This window comes from Cyphomyrmex costatus, unplaced genomic scaffold (assembly GCF_001594065.2).
Source record: "Cyphomyrmex costatus isolate MS0001 unplaced genomic scaffold, Ccosl1.0 scaffold43, whole genome shotgun sequence".
Lineage (NCBI taxonomy): Eukaryota > Metazoa > Arthropoda > Insecta > Hymenoptera > Formicidae > Cyphomyrmex > Cyphomyrmex costatus.
Window position 1 is genome coordinate 380598 of NW_017278534.1, and position 21547 is coordinate 402144.

Below are 21547 nucleotides of genomic sequence, written 5' to 3' on the forward strand. Positions count from 1 at the left end.
CCATTGAGCACGATCGAGCGTGTCTGAAAGATCGGCTCTCCGCAACAACGCTCCCAGTTCCACTCATGATATTTTTACGCTTGGGATTTGCACGGAGCTTTCAATCAAAACAACATCGATGAATGGAATTTTCACGACTGCGAGTGTTTCAAAAAAGGAACGTCGCATTTATCTTTCGTTACCCAGCTAACGTACACAAGACTGAAATATTCTTCAGATTTATCTTATCTGCAATTCGTGACACGTTGATACTCGATCGCATGTCATGTACCTTTGCAGTACATATATGAAATAAAACGATTGATTTTTAACGTGATAATTGCAACCTTTCGATTTTGTGATTTATAGGAGCAGATACTACGTATCATGAATATCTGTTCCGGGAAAAATCACGTTATACATACGTTATACATGTACCGTGACGTGTTCATTGAAATGTGAAAACGGTAAAAAACGTGTTGCGAGTTCAAGGGAGCAGCGATTGGAGAATTGAAGACTTTGACTACTGGAGCGCGTTTTAAGCGCACTCACGATGCACACTTCAGCCAAATGTCATATCTATTTACATCTGAGTCAGTGGATACCTATATGTTGAAAATTGTCACCCCTTCAATTCTGAGCTCTCGAACATGTACAGAGAACTCTCCAATACACTCTCCGTCTCGGATAATCTTTCCCACATCTCTACTCGATACATACAATTTAAATGTATATTATAACGATTACAAAGGGAGATTTTAAAGAGGCAAAGCGAGAGAGAGAATGAAATTTATTTAACACAGTTGAAAAATATATTAAAAAGTAACAAAGACATTATGTAAAAAAATTAACACAAGAAATGTAACACTTCAATTTATGAAAATCGAGGTGAAAATATATTTTTTTCCGTAAAATTAACACTTATAATATGTTAAATTAACATGTATACAACTATATTATTTTTATGTTATTTGTTGACTTATAAATTGTATTATTTTTACACTAAAAAAATTTTTAATGTCAATTTAATACAAATAATATAACTATGTTATATTAAATTAGCAAACGATTGCTGCAATTATGTTAAAAATGTAATACAAAAACTTTAACCAGTTTTAACACACATACAAAATACTTTTTATAGAGCTATAAATTTATATAAGCTTAGTGTAGAGAAAATATATCGCTATACTCTTTGCCATTATTTTATACTTATAAACTAAGAAATAGAATTGATAAAAAATGTTTTAAACATTTTAAAACACTCTTAATCAATGTTTTTAATGTTTTAAATATGTTTCTTTATAATACGGTTTAAAGCGTATTTGAAACATCAAAAACTTATTTAAAAAGAAACATAATGTTTTATTCTTTAAAAAAAAAAACTACATTAGTCTTGGTCAACTCTGCGCGCTAAGAAACTTTTATTCTCAAAAGCGAATCTTTCGCGAATCGAGCGCATGAATTCTTCTTTTGAAAGAAGAATTCATGCGCTCGATTTATTGTTTTATACGGATCTCTCGTTTTTCTCTCTCGATTATTTATACATTGTATATCATCAATGACTGCATACATATATCTAAACAAAAATTTAAACTAAAATGTGACAGAAGAATAAAAATATTTTTTAAATGTTTCGACAATGAACAATATCAGATTGTAGTCAAGGAGACAAATTTATTTCATGTTACGTCAATACGATTAGTTTGATATTCTCCAGATATTTGATACAAACGTTCGGCTATATATCGCGGAAGTGCGACTATTTGTCTCGCGGATTTTAAATCAAAATCACTCGCACTCTCCTCTCCCCGCATTTCGGTGCATTCAGCGTGCATAAAAAGCGCTTGCACTCGATCCATCGTGCTCGAGTACGGCATTCTGGCGAACCGTTCCTACATTTCATACTGATTTATACGTACGAAAGAACGAGAAAACCGACGACAAGTGTAGCAAGATCACCCTTGATATCAATCACGTGGTGATCTATAATGTGATTCGTGATCTAATCTAAAATTTTTATAATAAGTATCCGCTCTCCATCGAATCGATAAGCTCCATTCTAAAGCGTTTTTTCTTTTAATTTATTTTTATCACGAGCAGGTAGATGAACGTCGCGCATCCTCGGTTAACCGTGCAAATACCGCGGTCTCGCCATCGTAAATTTTAACGCGCTATTCGTGGCATAAAAAAATGCCATGTCTCACGTAGTTGGATAAACTCGTGGGACATGGAACAATTTCCCGTCGTCCGCTTTGCGCCGCAACATCTAAATTAATCTACAAAAATCATGAAAGGAATATCGCTCATCGGCAAATTATCAAATGGAATTAACCTGCGTGGTACGAGCATGGAAACTCGGTTCACGCATTAACATGTAACCACTTCGAAAGAGAATATAACGAGAGTGTGGCCGTTTTACACGGAACGAATATAAAATGTTCCAACGACCATTGAATAAAAAGCAGAAGCGTGTAACGCAAAAATGCGTGCCATAAAATACGCATTAAAACGAACTAACGTAGATCTGCGTACAAATAGCGCGAGATAGCAAGAAACGTATATATTTTGTGATAAATAAACTTTTTCAATTTAAACTTTTCCATTTATTTGCGCAAGAGATCGGATAAGATGTTAGAATTTTATGGATAGATACACTCTAAAAAATGTCGGTGTGGATTTAACACTCCTGGTGTGGATTTAATACTCATACCATGTTTATATAATTCTCATCATGTTGATGGTAAATTAAGTGTAGATGTAAAACCCTTGGTGTTTATATCAACCCCATCGTGAGTGGATCTAACATCATGGGTATGTAAATTTAAAATCCATGGTGTTAAATTCACATTACGTTGATGTTAATTTAATACCAACATAGTGAGAATTATATAGACACCGCATGATGTTAAGTTCATATCACTATATTTTTCAGAGTTTAAATATTTGAATTAAATTTAACAATGTTTTTTACATGGTCAAGTTTTTGTGTTAATTTAAGATGAATACGTTATTATAGAAAGTAACATACATAATACAATATATGTATGTCATTTTCCAACCATGTGAAATTTATGTTAAATTTAACCCAAATTCTTCAACTGCAATCTGTACATAATAACTGTAAAGTCGCTTCTATCCATAAAAATTTAACATTTACCCAATCTCTTGCGCAAATAAACGAAAAAAATTTATAACCATAAATATATTAGATAGAAGTATTAACATAAAGTATATTATATATATATATATATACATATATATACAACATTAATATATTTTTTTTATAATAATATATTAAATTAATACGTTTCTATAAAATAAATTAACATGTTATTCATTTATCTTAGAATGTACGTTTTAAAATAGGTCATTTTTGTTATTTGAGTCATAAATTCTATTATTTTAACATTAAGAATATCAATTTAACAGAAAATATTCAAACAACGTGTAATCATGTTATATTAAATTTATACTCGGATATGTTAAAAATGTAATTTAAAAATTTTACAGAAGATCGATTTTAATATAATGTTTTGTTTTTTATATGTACGAACACGTATAAAACATCATATCCTATCCGAGGTTGGAAAATATTGGTTTGTTTCGACGGAATTATATTTCGACATTTGCGTAATCGCGCGCTCGTCCTCGATATAGAACGAATGGAACGATCGCGATTCGATATAGTATTTGTTATTTTCATGACGGGAACACTTAACCGGTCGAGAGACAAGAGGCTCGCCCCAGAGTGAAAATCCTAGCCTTTTTTACGGTGACTGCACTTAATTACGTTTAAAAATAAGTTCGGCCGGAGTAATTAATTTTAGATTTCCGTAAAAGTTTAATCACACAAAGTTTCGGGGGGGATATTCGGGAAGTATCTTTTTAAGGGGCCGTAAAGGGGCCGAGAGAAGCGACGAGTGAGTTTAAAGATATGGAGGAGTGGATGCCAGCACCTTAATCTTTTCCCCGAGAAAGTTTCTCTCGTTGCAAATCTCGCCGCGCGAGCGTGAACGCGCGTCGGCCGTTGCGTCTCCCTCTTACCTCTCCTCGGGGAATACCGGCGCGGCGCGTAAATCACGAGACATTCGACTTTTTAAACAGTAGATTACGTTCTGATTTGAAGGGAAGAGAATTTCACGGTGCGCGACGCGTGAATATCTGTCGCAATCGATAGCCTCGCAAAAACGGTCCACCGTTCATCATTAATTATTCAGACACAAGAGATTCGCGTAAAAAAAAAAAACACATACACACGCATAGAGAAAACGCGAGAAACAAGAGTTGCCAGCAGTAGTGTCTGAAATTGAAAGACTGCACCGGCGGAACTCATAATTTCGACATGCCAGTTATATGGCAGACGCTTCTATATATCAGGAAATGCCATATAGAAATCCGGCGCGCGCGGAATAGATCGGTAGGCGGAAATAAATTCTTGCGCGTCCGGGACGTGGATTAAGCGAAACGGGGAAAAATTTACGTCGCGCGTCGCTGCGCTTTGGTAAATCAGGAGATCCTTTCGCGTGCGTTTACACGGATGCCGTCTTCGACGAAAAATCGCGACGACGACGTAAGGAGGAAAGTACGCCGTTACGTTTGCCATCCTATTTTCAAAGTGACTTGGCTCACCCAGAATATATATATATATATATATATATACTGCAGCTAAGGAAGAATGTTGTGTCTTGAATCGGACAAATGCGTACGTCTCGATCGTATACACGCCCGTTAGAGGTGACGATTTTGTTGCAACGACTACATTTCGAAAGAGACTTCGCGCGCGTTGGAAAGCGAGTTGAATTACCTTCGCGCTTACAAAGCAAAATCAATTACGTCGAGTATCAGGGCAAAGTTCGCCTCGTGTACGATCACGTAGGAATCGTAGGACGACGAGAATAAAGGGAAGCCATCGTTTATGTCGAGTAATTCGTCGCATTTTGAAACGCCACGACTTTCGCGAACCCCGGCGCGCGCGACGCGGGCGGCGAAAGGAACGCGGCAGCGAAGCAATTAAAGGAAAAGCTGCGAGAACATCGGATCCGCGCGTAACAATACATTATGGAAGTCGAAGCGAACGGAAGTGGTGGATACTAAAATCCGCGCGGAGACAAAGGATCGCTCCGAAGGATTTCTCAATTACCGAAATGGAACGTGTGACGAGGAGCGAGAGCACCAGCGGCGCAGACGGCCGACGACGGTGACGGTAAAGTGACAAGCGGCCCGACGGGACTTTAAGCACGAGAATGTCACGAGAATTTAGCGAAACGGTTAGAGAGAGGCTATCCTCTTGTCCCGCAGAATAAACCTCGCCTCGCTACGATAGACTTCTATTGAACAAATCTTGACTACAAAATTAAGCGAGTCTATACTTGTGCATGCCGAAATTGATGCAAGATAGTATTGCAACGAGGAATACGTGGGAGTAAGCGTACGAGAAACAGAGCGTGAAGCCTCGACGAAACGCTTCTTTCCATTAACTCGTCCGTGTGTGGTCGAGTCTTATGCCATATCAGGGAATCTCCCTGGAAGGAATTAGACCGGTCCTGGTGTAGACATCGAGGGCTTACCGTAAAGCACGGGAGCATCTGATAGGAGCGACCACCTGTCTCGTATTTCAACTTCTTCCCGACTTCTCCTCTCCGCATTGTCCGCCGCGTATCACGAAAATCCTGCATTTTCAAACATACTATCTTATCTCTTCAGAATGCGTAGGGGAAGGTATACTTTTGGCTAATTTTTTTCATACTTTTTCTTGTGCAACTTTTATTCTGATGTATAAAAATTTTTAAAAAATCCAAAATATTCTTTGAAGTGTTGACACTGACATATACTTTTTGTAAATCTAAATTATGTTATGTTTTGTACATCATTTAGAATATTAGGAAAAAGTGGAATTTTGGTAAAAAGTACAACATCGATGTTATACTTTTAATCAATGTACAAAAGGTGTGTATAGAGGTAAGATATTCAACAAAAGTTTAGTTTTACTTATATTTTTATCTTTAATTTTATGTAACGTCTCTTTATAATAAAACTTTATACATAAAAGATAATATGAGGAAACTAGAGATTTTGTATTTCTGACAGATTCGTTCACTTCCGTTCAAAATCGCGTTTAATGAGTTTAATTTTGTTAATATTGAAGGTGAGAGACAACTAAAATAAATGATTATCTGATATCGTATTAATACTAATCGAACATATATTATCACAAATTACTAGTTACAGGTATTGTATAACTTGCTCACTTTCTATTCGTTATTACTTTTGTAAATTAAGATTGACAGTGTTAAGTTTTAAATAACTTTTTCTGTGAATTTCTATTTAACATTATATTATAGGATGCAGTTATAGCTATTACAACGATTTTAATATCAGACATCATATATACTATATATATATATATATATACATACACATATATATATATAACATTTTATGAGATTAAAAGACGTCTTGAAATGACTTCCTTCGAACGCTTGGAAACAACAGATAATTTTTCATAGTAATTCCCTTCATTATTATAATTGTAAGTTATAAAACACCCCTGGTATTGATACTATAAAAAAAAATTACATATTTTTACTTTTACAAATATCCAATAGATTTTTTATGAAATCAAATGGTTAAACGTACAACTGGAACATCTTCTCATGAGATGTTTCCGAACTGACGATGTTAGAAAAGAAAATTTTTTTTGAGAAAAATTAACATGGTACAATTAACATGGACAAGCTTTGAGGATCGGAGTCTTTTGACAAAGTAACTGATGGAGAACTTACTTTCTAAAGGTTTTTGAAGTCATTAAATTCGATTTTCAGAATTCTAAATTTAATTTAAAAAAAAATCTAATTATAACTCGGTTTTAGAAGGTTTTTGATATCTCTGAGTTTGAATGTGATCTGAAAATATCGAATTTTCAGAGGACAGTAACCTCCAGGAGGATCTAATGTCACAGAGTTCATAATCAGAGTTTGAAAGTCAGTTTGGAAATCAGTACTAACTTTATTTACGTAGCACTGATGAGTTTCAAATAAAGCGAAACTGGAAACTCGATGCTACTAAAAACTTCCTGAAAGGAAGAGTTTTGATAATTAATTTATTTTTAAATTATGTCCACCATATTGAACTATTTAATTTTTTTATTTTTGTTCTAAAATTCGATTAAAGTATTAGCAAATTACTGCGTGAACCAGTTTTATAAAAATTGAACAAATAGTTTATAAAGTAACAGAGAGTAATCCCAAACTGAATCGCCCGTCTATATAGGGTTATATAAATATAATTTAATTTTAATATTTATTTACGTAACAGTACTCCGCGGACGACCGTATTTAAATAGAAAAAAGAAAGATCGTTTTTATAGATCATTGATGTTTTTGTTATTTATATATTATTCATAGAAAACTAGTAAAATAAACACCTTCATTCAGCTCGGCTTAATTCTTAGTTGGTGTAAGTTATTAATATGTATTAATCGTTTTGTGATACAAAATGTTTACACCACAACTACATATATATTAAATAAGATTATAATGATTTTAGTTAATTTTATTAATTATATGTTATCTATAATTACCCAGACAATATGCAATATTTATATTATATAATGTTTAAAAAATATTTGTAAATATTTATAAGATTTAATTTAAACATTTCGTAAATATTTATTGTAAATGTTGTAGTAAACAGTAAAAACTATGAAAATTTACTTCATAAGACATTATAAGTAAAAAAATACTTGCTAGATATATTTATATTATCATAAATTTTATACAAATCACACACATATATATATATATATATTATATATATACATATATATACATATATAGTTTATATTTTAATAACATTTTAGATAAAACTGTATATGTGAGATATGTATAAAATATTTATGTAATATTAAAAAAATGAATAGCAATAAATGTTTATCATAAATATTCGTTGCTGTCTGGGTAAAGAGTAAAGGAAAGATCGATACTGACATAAGTTTTCTGAAGAGATATCCCCCCTTATTTCTTGGAAACTAACTGTTGCCTTTTTTCAATATTGATAAAAACGTGATCTGTTTAGATAATTAAAGAAGTAAAAATTTGTAATATATATATAAAATTCAATATTATTATCATTTGTTTCTATACAAAATCAATTAAAAACAAATTCTATAAGTACGAAAATCAAATTTTCATGATTTTCTTTTACGTACTTTTAAAGAAAGAATAATGGCTAGATTATTGCGGTTGTATCGTTTTGCATGTATTTGATTTCCTAAATCTGTCTTATTTATATTTTCTCTTCTTTTTTCTTCATATACGGTTTTAAATATAAAAATAGAGGAACAGTATAAACCGACTCGTTTGTAAGAGAAGCTAACTTAATCCTTATAATCTTGCGTTACATTGTGAAATAGCTCTGATCGGAGCCGAAAGCAATCATGTATTTATGGGAAAGCCTTAAAAAAAAGAAACTGTCGCGTTACATATTGCGTCTTGCAGAACATCATAAAGTATGCATATAAATAAAATGTTTTATATCGAAGTGGAAAAGTTGTAGATAATCTTATATACCTATACATTTACTTGTAATTTTTCGATTCTAGTGAATGAAAAAGCATAGAAATTTGTGGCATTACTGCCTACTGTATTAGTTCTGAAACTCATTTTTACTTATCTCGCAAAATTCTATTTAAATAATATTATTAAAACTGCTATAAATTATTTAATAAAAAGCACTTTCTAGTTCGTATTTTGTATTTCTGAAGTTCTATTTTTAGCTTCTGTTTCAGAAATATTGTTCAGAAATAAGGTGAAATACTAGTACGTGTGTGTGTATCGGTGACTTTTCTCTACTAATTAAAAAGTTTAAAAAACGGAGAAATTTCTATTCTATTTTCAGTATAGTACTATTTTAGTACATGTGCGCACGTACAAACTTTATCTACTATGTAAAATATTATATATAATTATAACGGAAAAAATACCTTACGTAGAGTATGAAATATTAAGTAAAATATTTACTTTTTGATTATGTTACACTTTTATAGGCAGATTGAAAGTGTCGATGTTTGAGAATTATATCATTCTGTTAGAAAAATTTAGTTGACACTGATGTGGTTATTTTGAGGGACTCTCAAAAAATGTCAAATGAAGATCGATACTTTATATTTCCTTCGAAATTAAGCTAGTTTTGCTTGAAACGTTTTAGAGAGAAGTACATTATTTGCAATGTATTTCATTGCATCATTAAAAATAAGACATTGTATATAAACGTTGTGGTTAATATTGAGCAGTATTTTTTGAGTGAAAAATCACTTTTTGAATCGAAATTTAAAGAACAAAAAAATCGGTGTGTGAAAAAAGTTGTTTGTGAGCCTGTACAGTATGAATGTAAAAGGTATTCGTACAGGAAAGATTTTTGTAAACAGAACTTTATTATTTATTAAAAAAAAAAAATAAATTAGCAATTTATTAACACAATGAGTACGTTTTGTTCTAAACAAAAGAGCTTCGCGAAAATAGCGCCTTGTTCATGTTCTTAAAAGTTAAATTTCTCGATTGTTCAACTACTTTGGTGCGTCTAAATAATATTATTTTCATTATTATTTTTATTATCGCCTATTATTAAGACAATATATTTTAATTTCTGTACATCTTTTTAGATAAAATAATTTTAAAAATATACAACTGATTTTATTGTTAGTTATAATAAATTGCTAATTAATATTTTCTATATACGAATATTGTTTGCACTGTATATTATTTTAATTTAAAGATTTTTTCCATTTAAAACTTTGTTTTCGTAAATATTGGTTGTATCAATAATTTTTTTTGAAAAAATTGGAAAAATTATAACACATTGGTACACATTGCTTAATACAACAATAATATCATAGTATATATACATATATATATTACGCTTATTCGCATACCGAGTAATATTAACTCAATTTTCAAAGCTATTTTTTCTCGAAAACAAAATCTCATATACTATAAAAAATTTATACCATGTATTTTTTTACTTATTTTTTAATTAAAAAAGTCTTTTCTGTTCCTATCAACCTAGAAATATTCAAATATATTTTAACGTTCATGTAATTCAATCGTAGAAAAATATACTTTATTTGTATTTACCTACATCCGAGTTGGATAATAAAAATAAGCTAAATATCGATGAGAACATGCCGTAACGGTCAAGCTGGATCTTGAATGCTTAAAAAAAAAAATAAGATTAACACTAAGGATCGTGTAAGAAGAAGAGTCGGCACATTAAGTAACGGGATGGTAATAGGAAAATTAATTTGAATTACTCTCGAAAATTATTCAAGCTGTTCGTTCCTTCAAACGTTTCGCTAAACTCCCAAGACGCGAAATTAATTTTGTGGTTACTCTCGCAGGGTAAGAGCTCCATCCTCGGATGTATCAGTAATGACTGTAATATATATAAGTCATGTAATGTAATGACGGTATTTTCGACAAAGGTAACTATTCGTAAGGCATTAACTCTTCAGGAGTTCGTGATTCGTAATAAAGCGAATAAACACAAACATTCTCAACTCGAACGGATAATATAATCGTGTTACACGCTTTCCGGTAAAGCTGCTGTCAATATCCAACCAAGTCTCCCGCGAATTTGCCATATAATCCAAATCGGTCGGCACTGTGATCGTCACGTCGACAGTTGCAGGTTGCAGGTGCGGAGGAAAAGAGAAAAAAACGAAACGTTGCACATAGGGCGAAACATCACGTTCGATTCTCACATCGAGCCAGAAAATTGTGCCCCGCGCGCGCGAAACGGACTCGAACCAATTTTTTCTTCTTCCGATCCGCTCTCCATGCCCCCTGCAGCCCCCTTTTTTCTGTCTATCCCAAATATATCCTCGCACGCCGCGCATAGCTTCAAAACGAAAATGTATGTACCGATCGGAGGAGGAGGAGGATTGGCGGAAGAGGAGGAGGAGGGACTCGCTGTTTGTTCGTGACTGCGAAACGAGATTTTTGCGGAAACGGAGAGAAAAATTGCAATCGAGATTTGTGGAGCGTTTCGATTGACGCATACTTGGTCTTTTTTTTTTTTTATTTCGAACGGGACGCGCGCGCATGGGATCTATTGCGCGACGTGTAACGACCTCTTGATCGTTACGTTCGTGCGGAATATTCGTCAGAGTAGCTTTGCTATTCTGAATTAACCCGACTTTTCGAGATGAGACTTGAAAAAAAGATTCGTTTTACTATTTTCGCTGTAACGATTCTTCGAGATTACGCTTTCAAAATTCATGTATAACGGAAAATATTGATATTTCGTATTAAAAGCAACATCAATACTATCGCTTAAGAAAATTTTATCGGCATTACAATCTAAAAGGTGTTGAATTTAACACCATTTTACATCGATATTTAAATAATGCTTACCATATTGATGGCAATATAAACGTCAATTTAGTATAATTTTGATACTATAGATGTGAATTTAACATAGTCGAAATCTAGTGGGAGAGGATTATATTTAACACCGACACGGAGAAAAATGTTTGGTTGAATTTGTTGGAATTCTAGTGGAAAATGAGCGATCCAAACTTCTGGTAAAATTTATTAAAATTCTAGTAGATGTTTCACTAGAAATCTAGTGAGCTTAACTATTGACTTAAGTAAAATTCCGAATCGTTTATTTTCCACTAGAATTCCAATTAATTTAACCAAATATTTTTCTTTGCGCATAATATGTTACATCCATATATTTTAGAATAAGGTAAGATAATTATACCTAATTTACTCGATTTTAATCGACAATTTTATATCGCAACAAGGCGAGGTGTCGGTACGCGAAGCGATTTTCACAGATTTATAAGTGACATAACCAATTAATTTTTAATTTATATACGTTATATTTATATAACATATATGCGAAAACTTGGACTATCACGTATTTTCAAATTCTTTTAATGAAAATTGACATCGCAGACTTTAAACGCGAACCTTTCTCTGTTTCTCTCTCGTATGCACGCGCACGAGAGATCAACTGGAGGATAAACTTCGGAACGTATGAGCAAATATCGTTCCACGCGAAACGACAGATGGAAAATAATTTCTTTGCCGATAAATCTTCGTGCACAACTGCGATAAATTTATCGCGAGCACAAGCGTTACATCATATCCCGATACCGTGTATGCGCATAAGGATACATCTTCGATTACACGACATAGAGAAGTAACACGCTGTTCAATTTCCATGCAAAGCGACAAGAATACACCGGAAGTAACGGTAATTGTCCTTTATTTCATCGCTTTGCCGCTCGACATTATCGAGCACGCGAGCATAATTGAACATTCGAATAAACTGTAATTACCGTAACTTGTGCCACAATAAAATTCCCTATACGTGTATACGACACGACACGTATAATTACTGTGGCTCTCGTCTTTCCCACCGCGGCGTGTTTTAGCAAATACCGTGTTTTAACATTTGCAATAGATTAACCGTCTCACGCATCTCTTATTTGCTAAATCCGATTATGATCATCTACTCTGTCGGAGAAGCTAATCAGCGCCATAATAAACGTTTGTTTTTATCAATGCAATTGCCGGCCGGCCGGCGCGACGCGTATTCGGAGAGATTTCAACGCGTCGGACGGTAATAATATTGTAACGTTTTATTTCCCTTTTCCGTTTGCGCGTTTCATCGTTATTATTTTGCATTTTGTACGAGTTACACGGAGAGCGCGGTATAGCTAATTAACGTTTCGCGTACGTTTCTACAGTGGCGTACCGTTAATTATTCCCATCCTGGACTCTAATAAATTTATCAACAGCCGTATATTATTTAAATCGTGTACTGTAACTAGGTCTGACTCTCTTGCGTCCAAACGTGGTATCGCAGCGGTTCTTTTTGCCACTCAATGTTTCAATTTTCCATATAATAGGTTATTTTCAGCAAGATTGTTTATCTGAAATATTTAATATTTAAGATATTACAGTGAGTGAAAAATGTATTCATGCAGGAAAGAAAGCTTTATTAAAAAAACTTTTTAAAATATTTTTAAAAAATAAATATTAATTATTCGTTTATAATATATCGTGTAACATTCTCCTCTCTGTTTGTCTTAATATGTCGAAAACAAAAGCTATAATAAAAGCATAAAAAGCGAAAAGAGAGACCAATAACATGAAAGCTATTCATAACCTTATGGAAGATAACTTTCTCGATTGTACAAATACTCTTTATGCATCCAAAAGAAAACAATTTTTACTTTTGTATATTACATTATATATTTTAATTATCACACATAATAAGGTCTTTTAGGTAAAATAAACGAATAGAATAAAAAATCGATTTATTTTTAGTCAATAGATTAACTATTTGAAATCTATAAGATGAGTCTGTAATTGGTTCCAATCAATTATAAATCTCTTTGTCAAAAGTGTCAAGCAATTCAATTTTACGTAATACGTTTGTGAATTTAAAAAAAAAAGATTTTTTTAAAAGATATTTTCAGAAAAAGAAGAGAAAACAATCTAAGTACAAAGAGTATATAAATTATAGACTCTTATAAATAAATAAATCGGGCGATAAAGAGTCAACATTGCAATTAGTGCGTATAATTCATCTATTGTTTAGCGAATTATTGTTTTAAAGATTTTGACATATAATAATTTCTCTATATAATAAAAATTCCGTTTTCAGTATTACACAGGGAAAAGATGCAAATATCTTTTACACTTACTGTACATATTCGTTAGAGGGATACATCGCGAAAGTACATCTTGTGAGTAAACATTTTTTCTTTCACACAAGTCAAGAAAGATAAGGTTGAATAAGATACCGGCATGCCAATATTTCAAGACTATAATTATTTCACTCGCTGGCATAAGGGGAAAATAATCGATCGATCGTGCAGCCGGGACGGTACGCTGACGGAAATAGATCCTGGCAGTTGCCTTACGCCAGTTCCGCCGGTCGTGTTCGAGCGGTTGCAAAATTCATACTGGGACGACGGCGTCGAAGTTTTCTTAATAACGGAATCCTGAATTCCGGCTGTTTCACGAAGTAGGTCGGTGCTCCGCGCGATTTCCTAGGTCGTATCTCCATTTCCTGCGCTCGCGCGACTCCCCCGTATCTATTCGATCCGCGGCTCGGCTCGAAGTATCGGAGTTTCTCTCCTCCGGGGACATAATTTCAAAATAGAAGCCTATGCCCTCTTATAACGCTGAGACATACCGTGTTTTAATAAGACGATCAATAGCGCGAATATATACGCTTCCGACCGCGTTACGTCCCTTTGACTTTGACCAACTCGCTCGTACGTTATTTCGGATTCCGCCCGCTGAAAATTTTCCCGTCCTCCCATTCCATGATCCCTGAAGAATCTGCCCCCGTCACTGTCGCTTAAAATGTCCGCTAAAATGCACGTGAGGGTTCGCGTAAAAGCATAGGTACGTACGCGACGAAAAACTTTTCTCGTATATCAAGGCGACGTCCGCGGAAAAAAAAAAAGAAGACCTCTACCTATGCGCTGCACTGAGAGTCAAGTCGCGTGCGTGCCTGCGTACACGATGAATGAAATCAACCAACGAGGTTTGTGCCAACTCTATTCTGAGAATCAAAAGAATGTTTCTAATCAAATAGTTGGATAGAACATTCTACAAATATTTCAGCTCCGAGCAAATCGCGGTTCGCATATTTAAAAAAAAGTGCAATATCAACAAACGTTTATTACACATTCGTAATTATTTGACATATTGGAATTTCTCTCTCTTTCTTTTTGCGTGTTTAATTAAATATAATATTTAAACATAATTTTCTTTCTCTCTCTCTCTTTCCCTTTCTGTCTCTTTCAAACTGTTATGTTGAAAGCGTAATTTAATTTTCTATACTTTTAATAATATTAACTTATGTAATTAGATATTATTAATACAATATATATAATAAAATGACGACTTGTGATTACGAATCATGTAAAATACACAATAAAAAACATTTCGTACTCGTGTTAAAACTGGTCTTTGTTAAAATTGTTGTATCTTAATACATATATCCGAGTGTTGATTTTACATAACGTCATTACGTTGTTCGAATATTTTGTGTTAAATTGATATTTAATATTTTTTATTTCTTATTAAAATAAAACAATAAGAATGAATAAATAATATTTAAAAAATGCAGTTTTAAAACATAAATTTTAAAGTAAATGAATAAAATATAAATGTATGTACGTGTTAATTTAACATATTACAAATGTTAATTTTACTTAAAAAAATATGCTTCCACAATCTGTTTTCAAATTATGTCAAAATGTTATATTTTCTGCATTAGTTTTTACATAATGTTTCCGTTCTCTCTAAAATCTTTGAAGTGGAATTTAATTCTAAAGAGCACAACGAGTGATAATTGAGTGTTGAAAAAGAATGGCTCAATTGTTAATTTTTAAAAGTAAGATTTCACTTTTAGAGTCAGATTCCACTCCAAAAATTTTAGAGCGTAACTTTTTAACATATTCATCTTGTGTTAAATTAACACAAAAATTTGAACTATATTTGAGATACATGAAATGTGCCAAGTTTAATTAAAGCCAAATTTTGCAATTGTATAATTTACTAACTGTGTAATATACACAGTAAATAATTGTGTGTTTGTGTTGGAAATGGTCATTCACATTCTGTGTCAACAGTTTGTGTTGAATTTTTTAACATATTCGACTGTTAATTTAATATAATATGATTATACAATTTAAAATTTTTGTGCAAAATTGATATTCAACATTTCTTAGAGTCAAAATAACACAATTTATGAATAAGTGAACAAGTAATGTAAAAATAATGTGTTTTAAAATTATAAGTAAATTCTAAGAGAAATAAATTAAATACACGTTAATATCACAAACGTTAATTTTTGTGAAAAAAAATGTTTTTGCGGTTTATTTATGTAAATTATTACTTTTTTTTTGTATTTATTCTCTTACATGTGATATTATTTGTGTAACCTTTTAACATATTCAGCTTGTGTTAAATTAATTCAAAAATTTGAGTGGTCCGTTCGCAACATGCGATTTATGTCAAATTTGACATATTTTTTCCAACAATGTACTAACATAATATCTGTATAACAACATAATATCAGTTTATCAAACGAGATTACGTAACGCGATGTATTTTCTATATTTAAAAAAATGAAAAAATCGGCAATTTATGCGATACAAAATCGTATTAAAAGTATACTGCTCGCGAGACGTCGTTAAACATTCCATTTTCTCACGGTCGATAGATACGAAATATTTTCACTAACGGTATGATAATGCATGAAATGTGATGGTAAGTAAAACGAAGATATTACATACAGTAGCGGATTTTCTCATACATAACGTTCATATTACACAATGATCGATCGGTGCGTTAAAAACGCAATTTATTTCATCAGCAATAACTCGAAAATGAAATGAAAATATGCATACTTTTCGTCGTTTTGAAACACGTAATTAAAATATATTGACAAAGTACAAAGAAATCATTTTTTTAAATAATCCTGGATAGTATTACGTTTTTAAATAGAACAGGATGAAACAGGACAGTATAAAAATCAATATATAAATAAATGAAATATTAAATTTATATTAAAAAGAAAAAGAGAGAAATTATTGCTGACACTCATCACTGGTATATATGTAGGACATGCTAAAAAAGGTGGTAGAAGATGAGTGCTCGAACTTTGTAAGATATAGTTAGCAGTAGCCACATGGTATGTCTTATTCCGATAAAAAGTGCAACCACGGAGAATGACTTTTTGCCAGAGAAAAGGTTAAACGGCGAAGAGTCGAATGATCATCTCGAGGGAGTTACGTTTTAGGTTTTTCTTGTCGTGTAAAGGTTGACCTTACGTATTTAAACGGTTCGTTAAGTTGATTCTTTCCGGTTAGATTTTCATTTAATTTAAACGACAACGATGGCGTCGTTTTACAGTTTCTTCCGTCTCCCTCTCTCCCTTCCTCTCTCTTCCTTTTCTTTGGCACTCGATGCCCGGGTGACGCTAACGAGTGTGTTTGGAATTTTGACAAATCTCGCACTAGGATTTTGCTTTTCATGCGCGACCCAGTAACAATGCAAACGTCGTTATTCGTCTGTCACACACATTAACAATTTCATATGAAAACACCGTATCCGCAGATGTGTATTGCATTTTGCGCATTTACGCACCTATGTACCCAAGGTTGATATATGTGTTGTAAACGTTTGCTACGCTTACCTAAAACTTATTACGGTTAACATATATCTACCTATCAGCTAACGTAATATCGCATGACATGCACAGTTCTATGTGTCTACATCAAGCAACGATGCGCACACAAACGGTCTAATTTAATGGAGCAAAACGATAAAGCGATCTGCCATAAGCTCAATTCCTTCCTATCGTAAGCACCAAACAGCTGGAATAGAATAGAGGAGAAGGCAAGCAAAGGGTAGAACGAGAAGAAAGGAGATGAATCGCGTTTGCTCGATTTCACCTGCGAAACCATCGAGAAACTGTCGCGCATCCCGCGATAGACGTTTACTGATGACCCGTCAAAAATTGATTTTCGCATTTTGCCCCTGTCGATACGTGTTACCGCGTACACACTTCATCCCTACAACTCAACCACTGTGTACACGCGTGATCCGGAAAACACGGGACATGGGAAACGTCGTGTACAACGCCAACGTGCGAAGCATGTGTTCGAAGAGTGTTTAAAAGAGAGAGAGAGGAAAAGGGGGAGAGGGAGAGAGCGAGAGAGAGAGAGAGTGAGTGTGTGTGTGTGTGTGTGGAAGAAGGATAGATAAATAGTTAAAAGCGTTTATTAATATTCCAGAGATAAATTGTGAAATGAAGATTTATAATAGATATTATGAAAAGAAACGTTCTAAAGAAATTATGGAAAGAGAAGAACGAGAAGATGAAGATGAAGAGGAAGATAAAGATTAAGATATACGATAATTATGGGAAATTAATTGATAAGGAAGCAAACGACACGAGGACACAATAATATGGAGACAAGCTAGAGGTTTGTGTAACAATTATGCAATAATTGTGTAATAATATAAATTAATGTAAAACGGACGATATTGAACAGTATTATTGATCGTATTGAAAGTACAGTACGTTGTGTCAATTAAAAGTTCTTTGAAATATGCAACTTGTAAAATACCGGTTTGCCTGCGGGTACTATTGCTCAATAAGGTTCCAATTTCTCAGGAATGTTCATTTTTTTCTGTTACAAATAAACTATGTTATCAAAATTGACATTGAATAATGAAAATTTTGAATGATCAATTTTGATTATACAGCTTCTAAAAAATTAATTAAATGCCCTTTTTCGCTCGTTATCACACACGTAGAACGATAGTCATTCTCATTGAAAAGAGCTATTTATTTAGAATGTACAAATTTATCTTCAATAAAATTTATCGTTAGCTTGCTTAGTATGATCAGATGTCGACTGATCATTACAAATATTTTACTGAATGCAATTGATACGTTACGCATGCCACTAATTACAATTAAATCAAAAACAGACGTTATTAAACTAATAACAAGAATTAACTAACTTATTGCACGATTTGATTGAAAATTATATTGGGAGTTATATTAAATTGTTTAGAAGGGGCATCCATAATATATCGTAAAATATAATTAAATAATAACATTGATCGTATAAAGGTCGTTTGAGATATAAAAAGGAAAGGCTGTGATATTTAGGATATCAAAAAATATGAAATATGAATGGTGATTCAGGAGATTTAGAGACAACAGTAGTAGTGGACTCCAGTTGACCGCAATACAGATACCTAAAGATAGATATGTGAGGTTAACAGGTATCAAGCTTCTTAGCAAATGGACTAAAGAGTAACACATTTCTATTGTATTAATATTCTAACAAAATTTAGACATTCAGAACGTATAGAAGTAGGTAAAAGAAAAAATGAAAGTAAAAAAAGAAGAATAGCAAAAATAATATAACAAATGAAATATGAAAAAGAGAGAAATATACGTTGTTCCTCCCAAAATGACCTTCGGAAAGCGACCTTTACCGCGAGAACTACTTACGCGGTAGACTTAACGACTTCGCCCGCGGTTAAAGCTATACGCCGCGCAATTAATTCCCTAAGTTCCGTCGGCAAGCAAATCGATGCAAATCCTTGAACAAAATCCCTTACGACGCGTCGCTCTTCGTAATAACTCCGTCCAACATCGAATTTGCCTATCTAAACTACCCGTTAAAAGCACGACTACGACGATCGAATGACCTAGGCCAATGATTAACATTGTTTCGACAATGAAGGAATCGAATCGACCACATTGAAATTCATACAAGTTCTATATATTGTATAAATTGATTAGCTGATGAATGTTTATGACAATGTATATGATTGTTTCTATAATAACCATCAAATGTTTAAATACATTTCCTCCTCAGTGGTAAACAGCTAAATTGAAGAAGAAACATCAGTCTAGGATGTCTCTAAAAAAAGAAATCCTTGCAGTTTCGAAAAGTCTCACTGTAAACAAGTAATTTTTGAAATGCAGAAGCGGCAAAAAGGGAACCTAGAGTTATTGGAAATCCATGAATGAAGATCGGAAAATAAGTATGAGCAAGCAACTTTGCGAGTTTAAATCTCGATCCGATCTCTTGATAGAGCCTCAGATATTGGACGTTTATGATAGACACGCCATTCAAAATATTCACCTTATGTCAATTAAAATGACGATAATCTTGTCATTGCTGAATGATAGTTTGCCTTTTTATTACGAGAGTGCGATATATTCGTAAATATTTATTTGATAAGCGCCACAATTGCGACACACTTAGTAACATATTCCCGTTCTAATAAGAAACGCGAATTATCGGAAAAATTAAATCACTTTGAGATGATTTCCGTTATAAAGAATAGCGCAAATCCAAAGAAATTTTCGTTAACAGTATCATCGTGTCGGAAACTGTGATGGAAGAGACTTTTCTACAATTTCTGTAGTTGAGCACGTAGTCGTGTCACGTGGTCTGTGACCATGATTTACCAGGGAGACGCGCGGTTGAAAAAAAGTTGCAGTAAATATATATATATATATATATATACTTTAGGATTGTAAGATTCTTCAATCCGGGATTTTTGTTTTTGAAAGCTCTGAAAGTTGCGAGACAACAGAAAGGAGAGAAGCGGGAGCGATGAAGCGGACGAAACGAGGTTTACTTGGATCAAACGAGGAGAGAGCGATGCTGTCGCCGTCGAGGTAGCTTTTCTTCCGTGAGGCGAAAACGCGCGAGATGAAAGAAAGGTTGCGAATCCGAACAGCAAACGGCAATAAAATTCATCACGAAAACCTTTCACGTGAAACCTTGTCTATTTCCATTTGTGTCGGAAGTTGGTAGAAATGGTGGCGAAACAACGTTTCGAATTCATAGCGTCGGCCACGCGCAAGTCGCTATTGCGAATTCTTTCAATCGTTGAAGCGATCTCGTGGAAGGAGAGAGAATCCAATGAAACGCGCGCGTCTCAATACGATTTTTACACGCCGCGCGCCAGGATTTCTCTCTATTCCTTGTTAAGATTCGTTATTTTTTACTATGGGAAAAAATAAATATAGGGAAACTGTGTAGAAAAGTAAAAATACGTGAATTTCTCGATGTTTAACTAACCACGACGGTAAAGGGACTCGCTGTAGATTTACCTTGAGAAAACGTGGAACGCGTGATGCCGTGCACGACGCCGTCGATGCTGACGAAGATGAGGAGCGGTGCCAGGGCTGCGAGCATCGGAACCGTCCTGGAACGCGCGACATTCGCACCGCTGCGGGCCTGCAGCGTCATTCCTGTTCCCCGGCGCACTCGCGATCTCCGATCGCGCTTCTCCCGGGTGCAATGTCCTATATCACCCGCGATCTTGCTCTTCCCACGCGATTGGTCCACGATTAGCGCACCTGGTGTCGCCTGGAGCGCCTTCTGCGCGCCTGGCACGTGCTCCGTGCAGCTCCCGGCCGAGCGCCTCCGCTCATCTCCGTGCGTTCGTGCGCGTACCACGAGACACCGTCCTGATGCTGATTACACCGTCTCGGAGCGTGACACGCCGGTAGAATGGCTCGGCACGCATCGGCACGGTGGCTCAAGGTCACGTTCGCGAAGGGAGAACTACGTTAAGAATGAAAAGGAGTGTGAGAGAGAGAGAGAGAGAGAGACAGAGTGAGAGAAAGTGAGAAAGCGAGAGAGAGAGAGAACGCGCGAGAAAAAGACACTCCGGTACGTATAAGTGAGGATCCACGACGAGACCTCACTCCCCTTCTCCCGAGGCTGGTCCTGGTCCCTCTGTCCCGGGCCGTAGACTGCTGCCTGGAAACCCTCGGAGTACGGAGTACGCTCGTGTCTCCACCACCCCCGTCCCTTCAGCGCCGCGTAAGCACCCGGACTCCACGTCCCGTCCCGCGACTCGCCGCCGATAAACTTCCTACGGGCACCCTCTCTCTCTCTCTCTCTCTCTCTCTTTCTCTTTCTCTTTCTCTTCTCCCCTCTTCGTTGTGTAGCCCGCACCAGGAACAGTCTAGCCAGCGCTTGCGC

At 34.5% G+C, this 21547-nt stretch overlaps 1 protein-coding gene across 1 annotated transcript in view; it reads right to left on the reverse strand.

The window, feature by feature from the left end:
* The window catches only part of LOC108777386 (Dpr-interacting protein gamma), a 46848-nt gene extending 25708 nt beyond the window's left edge, over positions 1–21140 (reverse strand). The window contains exon 1 of the mRNA XM_018544255.1: positions 20668–21140. Within this exon, the coding sequence (XP_018399757.1) occupies positions 20668–20806 (139 nt within the window). The 5' untranslated portion in view covers positions 20807–21140. The remainder of the gene's footprint in view (positions 1–20667) is intronic.
* Between the last annotated feature and the right edge of the window lie 407 nt (positions 21141–21547).